This window comes from Silurus meridionalis, chromosome 14, assembly GCF_014805685.1.
Source record: "Silurus meridionalis isolate SWU-2019-XX chromosome 14, ASM1480568v1, whole genome shotgun sequence".
Lineage (NCBI taxonomy): Eukaryota > Metazoa > Chordata > Actinopteri > Siluriformes > Siluridae > Silurus > Silurus meridionalis.
In genome coordinates this window covers 20,133,067-20,143,221 of record NC_060897.1, presented here as the reverse complement: position 1 = coordinate 20,143,221, position 10,155 = coordinate 20,133,067, and the positions used below count along the sequence as shown (strand labels likewise).

At 38.7% G+C, this 10,155-nt stretch overlaps 1 protein-coding gene across 1 annotated transcript; it reads right to left on the bottom strand.

The window, feature by feature from the left end:
- Positions 1–1,888: 1,888 nt before the first annotated feature.
- On the bottom strand, positions 1,889–6,235 carry si:ch1073-303k11.2 (leucine-rich repeat neuronal protein 4). The gene is made up of 2 exons (XM_046866915.1): positions 6,079–6,235; positions 1,889–3,946 (listed from the first exon to the last, which is right to left on the bottom strand). Exon 2 carries the CDS (start codon positions 3,937–3,939, stop codon positions 3,193–3,195), a length of 747 nt encoding a protein of 248 aa, XP_046722871.1. The 5' UTR covers positions 3,940–3,946; positions 6,079–6,235; the 3' UTR covers positions 1,889–3,192.
- Between the last annotated feature and the right edge of the window lie 3,920 nt (positions 6,236–10,155).

Below are 10,155 nucleotides of genomic sequence, written 5' to 3'. Positions count from 1 at the left end.
GCCTCTGATTGGTGCCTACTCCAGTATTTTTCCCAGACTTGTTGCGATCAGAACAGAAAATGTATCCATATAGAAGAAGGTGGTGAAGATCTGTTAAGTGGTTGCATATGTCAGATTTATTGCATGACTCGGACCAGAGAAAAGCTGCTATCAAATGTTGTTTACTTCATCAACTGAGTCGGTGTAATGATAAGGGAACTGATCAAATAGACCAAGTGATGGAGGGTTTGCCAAGAAATTTCATGCCCTCTTGTGAAAGTATTTTGTAGTATTTTTAAAATACAAAAATACAGATGATTTTGTGACATGATTTTGTGACATGGCTTTATACACATGTAATTTTATGTCATTTTCAATGCATTTTATTTTAAACCTTTTTTGTAATGACTTTCCTTTTCTATCAGTCACTACGGTTTGTCTTGGCAAGCTGCCGTGTTTTTATCTTTTGCTCTTTCTGTCTCAAAATGTGGGTCCAAGGTCAAAACCAGGGCGTTAAAATGCATCCGATTGTTGTTAAACTGTGCGTGAAACAAAGCACATGATACACATTTTGAAGGGGATGGTTTTGTGTGTGTGTGTGTGTGCATGTGTGTGTGTGCATGCAATTTACAGTTTTTAGTGTGTGGATGTGTGTTTTAAGCAGTTGCTGGACATGAATGTAGAGTTGTACAGTATGGAGTGGAAACACTGCAGTGTCTGTAATCAGCCAGTAGGGGCTGCAGGTTCACCAGAGGAAAAACTCCTGTATTACACTGCAGGAATGCGGGAGATTGAAGCTCTTATACAATCACCCAAATCCTTCTCTGTTGGCCTTAACACTATTAGAAGCACCACCCTACATTTTACAACCTGAATTCTAATATTTGTTCCATGAAATTGTATTAATTTATTTCCAACAGTTTATTCTCTTCATTTCGTTGCGTTTCTCTTGGCTGCACTGCTTTCAGTACATGTATGTTAGATTTTTGGTCCAGTCAGATTTCAGCCTCTATGTGCTGCCATGTTAATCTAATCTGCCCAGAGCCTTCAAAGTCAGTACTGCTGGCTCTTTTACCATTGAGAATATTATATATGGGTCTGTTTCTTTAATCAATCAGATTTTATATTCGCCTCACAGGGCAGCTAGCTGGCCCAGAATAGCGTCAGCATTTTTCCGTCCTCTGATTGGTTGGTCAGAGGGAAACTGTTACAGCCAAGTTCGACTGGCAAAACACGTGTGTAGCTCTGCACACATTGATACATCTGAGTTAGACTTTTTATGCCTACGGAGGAAGAGAAATTGATTTGGTTTCAAATTAGTAAGGAACCACACGTTGTTCTGAAATGGAGTGGTGTAAAAAGTCAAATATGTTGTAAAAGTTAAGAATGAGAATGCATATACTGAAGAAAAATGTACTTAAGTACGGCAACTAAATTTTTTACGTTTTTTACTGTCCAACACTGATTTTGACACCATGTCAAATATGTTCTCCAGTAAAAAAAGAAATTGTTGGTTTTCTCCATTTCCTTCCCAAAATGATCACCACACACAACCTATAGTTTTCCACCATAATTGTTTGTGTCATTTTATATTTATACCACTAGGCCTTCAGCTGCAGCTTTGGATATTGACTGCACCTCCAGTCATGTCTGTCATCCAGCAGTCTGTATTTCCATAAATCCATCATCCTCCAAACGTGTGCCACTTCCTTTTTTTTTTTACTTTTTTTTACGAGACCATCGAAATTCCCAAAAGCAAACAAAAAAGTTCCTAAACATCACTTTTTTTGTCCTCATGAGTAAATTTTTTGACTCAAAACTTCATGTGCATTAGTTTACGCTTGCTTCTAATACAAATGCGCCATCTAAAATACGTTCAATGAAACGATAAATAAATCAGTGCACAGGCTTTTTCTATAGAAATGGTTTTATTATTACAAAAATAGGAATTAGCAGGAGGAAAAGCGAGCATTTACAAAATTTGTAATACATCTTTCTCTACAAAGGCTCACAGAAGCTCCAGGCTTCCTTGATGTTCCAGCACCATTAGTGGAATTAATGTCATAAAAAAAAAAAAAAAAAAGACTATAATTTAAAATGCCTTTCAACTTCTGTAACATGTTGACTAGCTCTCAGCAGGGTCGCTAAGTGTTCTGTTGCTAACTCGGAGATGGTACATCAGGTTATTTCGGGTCTAGGCTCTTTTCCGCCACTCTTATATTCTGTTTATTAGTCCATGTTGATTTCTCCTTCATGTCCTTAACTGGACTCCGCAAGGCATATTGCCCTCTCTTCAAGGTTAGATCGCAGTGCATCATTTCCTAATGGACTCAGTGGAGTCTGAATTGTGATAAAAAAAAGGGCACTTTTATAGACTTAGTCATTTGTACATAACCTCCACAGACTTCCTACTGCTGCTGTTTACGTTAACTTAGAATTATAGTGGTAAATAATGCATAATAGGTTCATGCAGGGGTGGACAAATCAAAAATCTATTTTGTAAACTCGCTGTTCAAGAGAACAGCTGTTCAGAGAGTATTGTGACCACCCGGCTAATATTGTGTTGGTCCCCCTTTTGCTGCTAAAGCAGTCCTGACCCATCGAGCATTAACAGCATTGAGCTACAGGAGCAAAATGTCTCTGCAGATTTTCATTGTAACCCAATAAAAGGCACACTCATTAGTTCATTGAAAACCAGTTGAAAGTGGAATCAGGATAAGATTAACACCTGGACCCCCCTATATTTTCAATGTTATCCCAACTATAGACTTGAAAGTCAAGGACATAGTTTGGTGAAACAATGCTGCAGGCCACTTGTCTGGACCAGTAATTACAAGACAGTAGTGCTCCTACAAGGATATTGTTGTTTTACCAAACTATAGTCAGTAATGGCTTAAAAGTCTATGACATAGTTGGTTAAACAAAAATATCCTTATTTGAGGATTTGCATCTTTAATATCCAATGCGTGCATTCCAACTTTCCTTCGACAGGGCTTCAAATTTGACCAATCTGTCCAATTCCAATCATTTGTCCATAGTGTATGACGTCCGTCTTGTTTTTTGGTTCTTGTAGTGTTTTTTTATTTTTCTGCATTGTCCCCGTGATGCGTGGTTTGCGAGATATGTTTAGGTTAATGCGTCTAAGAGCCTTCGTCAGAGTTACTCGGATCATCTGGCCGCTTACACCTATAAACAAGTACTTTAAATGTCCAATCACAGGGTTTCATTTGTAGTGTAGGATGGATTTCTTAGTCCTTCACCATCCACGCTTCCATTCTTCCTACCCCTCCTCCATCTCCACAGCAACACCGCAGCCAGCACCAAGGCCAGCAAAAGGCCGATGACCCCGGCGATGACCCATGACATCTCAAGTTCCCGATTGGACTTATGAGGCTGGAAGAAAGTGCATGATGTTTCTGAACTAGTGCTCAATCCGACATTATTCCCCGCCACCACACATACTCGTGATCCAACCTTCACTCCCTGTAGCAGCCCAGTGCGGGAAGAGTTGCTGAATATTTGCGGCTCGTTGCCGTCATTTGTGATTACTTTGTAGAAGGTGACTGTGGATTGTGGCGCGCACCAATGGACCTCCACCATTCCAGATTCACCCTGTTTCAGCTCTTTGATATCTGGCGCTGAAGGCCATTCATCTGGACCAGTAATTCCAGGACAGTAGCACTTAGTATGGGCAGCAATCACCGAACAGGGAACTTTGGGGACCACACAGGGGTCATATTCACACTCTTGAGGGGTAAACTGTGTGGTTGTGGCCCCAGGCTTTTCAGGGGCTTTCGATGTGAGCTTGGAGGTTTCTTCATCCCCGTAGTCTTCATCATCGACACCGATGTAGCGAATACGGGTTTTCGTGACAGGAGGTCGAGATGTTAACAGATTCACAGAGGCGGCTAATAGGAAGTCCATCGACAAGGCCAGCAGGAGGAGTGTTAAGTTCTGCATCTTGATTCTGTAAAAGACAGGAATCTAAAAGTTAATGCCTTTTACTACATTTTCTGTTTTCTGAGTTATCTGTAATTTCTAGTACTTTTTAATGGAATAGATGTAGGTAGGTTTCTACCGTTTATCCCAAACCTAATGGATTTTCCGAGCATTAACTAGCTAAAAGGAGTGTTCGTTGATTATCCACCCTCCCCTATAGTAGGGATTGAGATAAAAGGATCCAATAAACTAGTCTCAAAAATTCATTCATTCAATTGTGGCAGATCCACAGCGGATCCTAGGAACACTTGGGAACTTTTTTTGGACCTTTAACATCTTTTATCTGCAAACATGAATATAGTGTTCATTTAAAAATGAATTATGGGGTAAATCCTAATAAAACAGGCATACAAAAGGTACAAAGGATATACCCCTTGATGGTTCTACCCCTGATATCAATGTTCTAGGCTTCATGCTATGTCATGTTGCATTGAAACCACAAAGGCTTTGTCGTGAAAGCTTTTTTCCCGGACTGGGACAAAGCACTAACCCCGGAGACTCAATCCAAGAATGTTAAATAAACATCTCCTGACAGAAAATAAATGGAAAATTCTGGAGCACTCACACTTGCTGACCAATCAACGGAAGAATTCATCCATGTTTCCACTCATCCACTCATCACTAAATGTTATACCTTTTTTTTTCTGGTGCTTTTGTATACTGGTAGCGAACCTTAACAAAAGTGTCATGATGGACCTACCCATCTCTACCCCATGATACTAAATTTATAGTCTGCAGTTGGCTGTACATCTTGGAAAACTTGTTTCTGCTCCCATACATGGGCTTACACAACGCTCTCACAAACACACAGAGAAAACGCTCTGGTCTATTCTTACACCAGACACTTCATCCCCGAGGTCTGTTTCCGTGGGAACCTGGCTACATGGGGTACAAGCTTGCCAGTTTTCTTGGGGGACAAGTTTGAATATTCATTAGGATTGGGTCCATTCAGCTTCAGCCTCCTTTCTGATTCTCGAAAATTTATTGGCTAACATTCGTGCGCCTAACCACCAAGAAAATAATCACACTACACATCATTATATTGTTTGCTTGCCAGGTTTTTCTTTGTTTGGCTCAAAGAAGGAAGCTGGTTCAGACCAGGACCCGTAAATCTTTTCAAGTATATTGTGAAATTAGTTTGGAAGATCAATAGCACTATTATGTTTTACAATTATCTTGCTAAATGTTGAAGCTTAAAGGGTCTACAATTGGAAAATGTTTTAAAAAATGTTTAAAAATGCTGGATTATGATACCAGACTCATTAGTAATTATACCATTATGCATTTATTTTTTGGGAGAACACTTTGTTGCTTCTAGAATAACTTGCAGAGGTATAAAAAGAACCTGAAAATCCTACTTGAGTAAAAAATATAGATACCTTCCTGCAAAACTGGCTCCATTAGTAAAAAAGTCACCAATTCCAATATGACTTGAGTAAAAGTCTTTGAGTATCTGATTGTAACAGTACTTGAATATTTGACTCATATCGTACATAGGCTCAAAGATGCACTAGTCCTCAATTACCAAGACACGTGTTAGTGAAAATCCTAGTTTTAAACTTTAATTTATACACTTCAACACTGCATTAACCAAAAGATCAAAACAACATCCTCTAACAACATGCCAGAATGAAACAAAGATCAAAAGAGTTGATCCATAAAAAAAGACAAAGTAGAAAAAGAATCTTTCAAAAAGATATCTTCAATTAACAAATCAAATTACAGAATCGTGTCAAAGTAGAATTATTAGGATTTAATGGAGAAATTAAATGAAAGTAAATCATTTTTGATCAAGTAAAACTAAATAGTCAGAGCCGACTGTGATTTCAACTTGATTTCAACTTGATTTCAACTTGAACAAATGGTGATTCTGAAAGTTTTTGGATTTCGGATGAAAAAAATTTGAAAGTAGCCAAAAATGTGCTGAAGTACAGAAACAAAGTACATTTATTCAAATACTTTACACCACTGAGGGTTTGATAGTTTGGAACTTTCTTCCACAGGAGCAAGAATGTCAAACAAATAATGATTTGAAATAATAAAATGCTATCGAATTCAGGAAGCAAAAGTTGCACCAAATAAAAACATGAATGTTTTCACCTCTAGAAGTTCTTTCACGTGTTCGGCTCCCTCTTTCGTCCCCCTCGAACGTCTCGCAAGCACTTGCTGGCGAATCCTCTCTGAAGAGAACTCCTTCCACCGCATCCACTTTTGTTCCCACAAAGAACTGCCCCCTCCCTCTTGACACCACTTTTTTCCTCCTCCACATCCATGACTCTTTCGCCCTCCCCGCTCCCTTTTTTGGCGCTGTGAACCTAGCCAAGTGCTTTGAACATTGCTTCCTTTAGTAAAGCAAGACATGTTCGAACTCATCAGTAATCATGTGTGTTTGAGACAGAGTTGTTTCAGAGAGAAGTCACACAAATTACTAATTCCCTTGAGAAAAAAAAGTTTCACACAGTGTGTGTGTGTGTGTGTGTGTGTGTGTGTGGTTATTTCAACTAACCACTATTACTGCTATTCTTTTGGATCACATCCATGTATAGAACCTGTACACACATCTCTATGGCAACCGGTCTCACCCGTGAGTCTGACGCGTCAATGACGCAATGTTTTGTCTGCTTCAGCGTAAAGATAAAAAGTTACTAAAGTCGAGTTTTTTCCTTTTTGTCCGCACAGTTCGCTCGGACACATCAAATAAACAAAGAAGGTATCCGGAGTGCACTTGCTGCTGAGAGGCAAGTTTTCTTTTGCTGTTTTTTTTATTAACCTGTGCAGCTGCCTTAGGACTCTGTTACATAACCAATAACACGCAGCAGCGTGCTGTTCTGGGAAAATAAAAACACAGCTTATACGCGATGGTTCGATTCACGAAGCCTTTGGGGCCCAAGACGAACATGTGAAAAGGTGGTTACAAAGCGCTAACACTGGAGACTCCTTCTATAAATATTCCATAAATGCCTTTATAATGATTTTTTTTTTTTGCGAATTAACAAGTCCCTGTTAAAGTTCAGAAATATTATGAACGAGCACATTAATAACAACCTGTGATTTGAATTAGAGCTCGAAAAATATGCGATCCCTCTGTTCTTAATGTAACAAAAATGTATTTATTAGTTAACTTTTTCAGATGTTGCCAGCTTGTGGTTACCTTCGGTTCCTCATGGTTCAGAATGAAACCGAAGGTTCTTGCGTACAGACGTGCATCATGCATCATCCGGACAATGAAACACGTCTGATAGCGGAAAGACAAAATATTCGTTCTTATCAAAAATATCAACATCGGCACATTCGGAATTATGTCTCACATGTCGTTATTGTGACTTTTTGGACAGGTTTGAACATTTCAGCAATCCTTGTACTGGATCTTAAGCTGTGGTCGGGTTGAACTAATACATCAGTGGGAGCTGAGGTACTTCTCAAAGGTGCTAAAAAATCTGTGTTGGTTTAATTGAATATCACTTTTTAAAGTAAAAAGACGCACTGAAACACTATATAAAACATCCTTTATGTGTTTGTTTAGGTGACATGTAGATTTGAGTTTTTAATCCAAATCTTAGAGACTTCTTTCGGATGCTCCCTTTAGGGGTCGCCACAGCAGATCATCCGTCTCCATACTACCCTGTCCTCTACATCTGCCTTTTTCAAACCAACTACCTGCATTTGTTCCCTCACCACATCCATAAACCTTCTCCTTGGCCTTCCTCTTTTCCTCCTTCCCGCCGGCTCCATTCTCAGCATTCTCCGACCGATATACCCCATGTCCCTCCTCTGCACATGTCCTAACCATCTCAAACGCACCACCCTCACCCTGTCTCCAAAACGTGAAATCCTATTTGTCGTCATCACTCGCATTAAAAATCAACATCTTTATCTTCAACTCTGCCACCTCCAGCTCCGCCTCCTGTCTTTTCTTCAATGCCACTCTCTCTAAACCATACAACATAGGATTATTTCAAATCCAAATCTATATAGACAATTACAAAAAAAAACCCCACTATATACATTTGTTTAAATAATGCAGTTGGAGTCTGTTGTACAGGCTTACAGGTATTTTAATAGCTGCTGGACCAGAAGGGGGCCCATAATCAAACCCTGGGGTACTTCTGATTGGAGCGTAGCTGTGCCTTGTAATAGTTCCTTGCATCGCACTATCATAGTTTTTTCTATCACAGCTAATTTCATCGCCTTTTTAATCCCATCTTTTCGGACGAGTTCACTGCAAAAAATTACCGTCTAAAAATTAGAAATGAATGATTTAAAATACAGGCTAGAAACAAGTCAAATGATCCGCCATACTTACACCTGGTAAAAGTACTTGAAATAAGTAAACATGTCTAGAAGAAGATATCTAAAAGAAGAAAATGTCTAAAAATATTACTATATTAAAACTAGCTTGAAAAAAAAAAGCAGTCTTAAAACGATCATAAAACATTATGCAATCTGCTGTTGCATAGCATTTTATTCTTACAATAAGATAAATAAGAGTTTTATGGCTAGAAATAAATCTTAGTTTTGGTAGTGTTTTGGTAGTGTAATTCCACAAGTGACTGAAGAAATTGCGAATCACTGCTTTGCTATTGGGTAACTAGGTTTATTATATAGAGCAGTTATCAACACGCTTGCTCACGTGTATACAAGTTCCAAATGTTTAAACCCTGCACTGTGGGATTTTCTAGAACTACTGACAGCACATGGTGTTCCCAGAAAAGTGCATAATGTCATTTCTAATAATGATAACGGTCCAGCACTTTTATTATAAATTTTTTTATCTGGTCCAACATGACACATTGATGTCTCATTAAAATCAGGTGTACCTTTCAGGGTCTTCCAGTTGATCAGAACTAAACATAAAGACTAGCATTGTAGGTACAGTCCTAAAATTGGATAAAGATTTGTGTTGGTTTAATTGAATATCACTTTTAAAGTAAAAGACGCACTGAAACACTATATAAAACATCCTTTATGTGTTTGTTTAGGTGACATGTAGATTTGAGTTTTTAATCCAAATCTTAGAGACTTCTTCGGATGCTCCTTTAGGGTCGCCACAGCAGATCATCCGTCTCCATACTACCCTGTCCTCTACATCTGCCTTTTTCAAACCAACTACCTGCATTTGTTCCTCACCACATCCATAAACCTTCTCCTTGGCCTTCCTCTTTTCCTCCTTCCCGCTCCATTCTCAGCATTCTCCGACCGATATACCCCATGTCCCTCCTCTGCACATGTCCTAACCATCTCAAACGCACCACCCTCACCCTGTCTCCAAAACGTGAAATCCTATTTGTCGTCATCACTCGCATTAAAAATCAACATCTTTATCTTCAACTCTGCCACCTCCAGCTCCGCCTCCTGTCTTTTCTTCAATGCCACTCTCTCTAAACCATACAACATAGGATTATTTCAAATCCAAATCTATATAGACAATTACAAAAAAAAACCCCACTATATACATTTGTTTAAATAATGCAGTTGGAGTCTGTTGTACAGGCTTACAGGTATTTTAATAGCTGCTGGACCAGAAGGGGGCCCATAATCAAACCCTGGGGTACTTCTGATTGGAGCGTAGCTGTGCCTTGTAATAGTTCCTTGCATCGCACTATCATAGTTTTTTCTATCACAGCTAATTTCATCGCCTTTTTAATCCCATCTTTTCGGACGAGTTCACTGCAAAAAATTACCGTCTAAAAATTAGAAATGAATGATTTAAAATACAGGCTAGAAACAAGTCAAATGATCCGCCATACTTACACCTGGTAAAAGTACTTGAAATAAGTAAACATGTCTAGAAGAAGATATCTAAAAGAAGAAAATGTCTAAAAATATTACTATATTAAAACTAGCTTGAAAAAAAAAAGCAGTCTTAAAACGATCATAAAACATTATGCAATCTGCTGTTGCATAGCATTTTATTCTTACAATAAGATAAATAAGAGTTTTATGGCTAGAAATAAATCTTAGTTTTGGTAGTGTTTTGGTAGTGTAATTCCACAAGTGACTGAAGAAATTGCGAATCACTGCTTTGCTATTGGGTAACTAGGTTTATTATATAGAGCAGTTATCAACACGCTTGCTCACGTGTATACAAGTTCCAAATGTTTAAACCCTGCACTGTGGGATTTTCTAGAACTACTGACAGCACATGGTGTTCCCAGAAAAGTGCATAATGTCATTTCT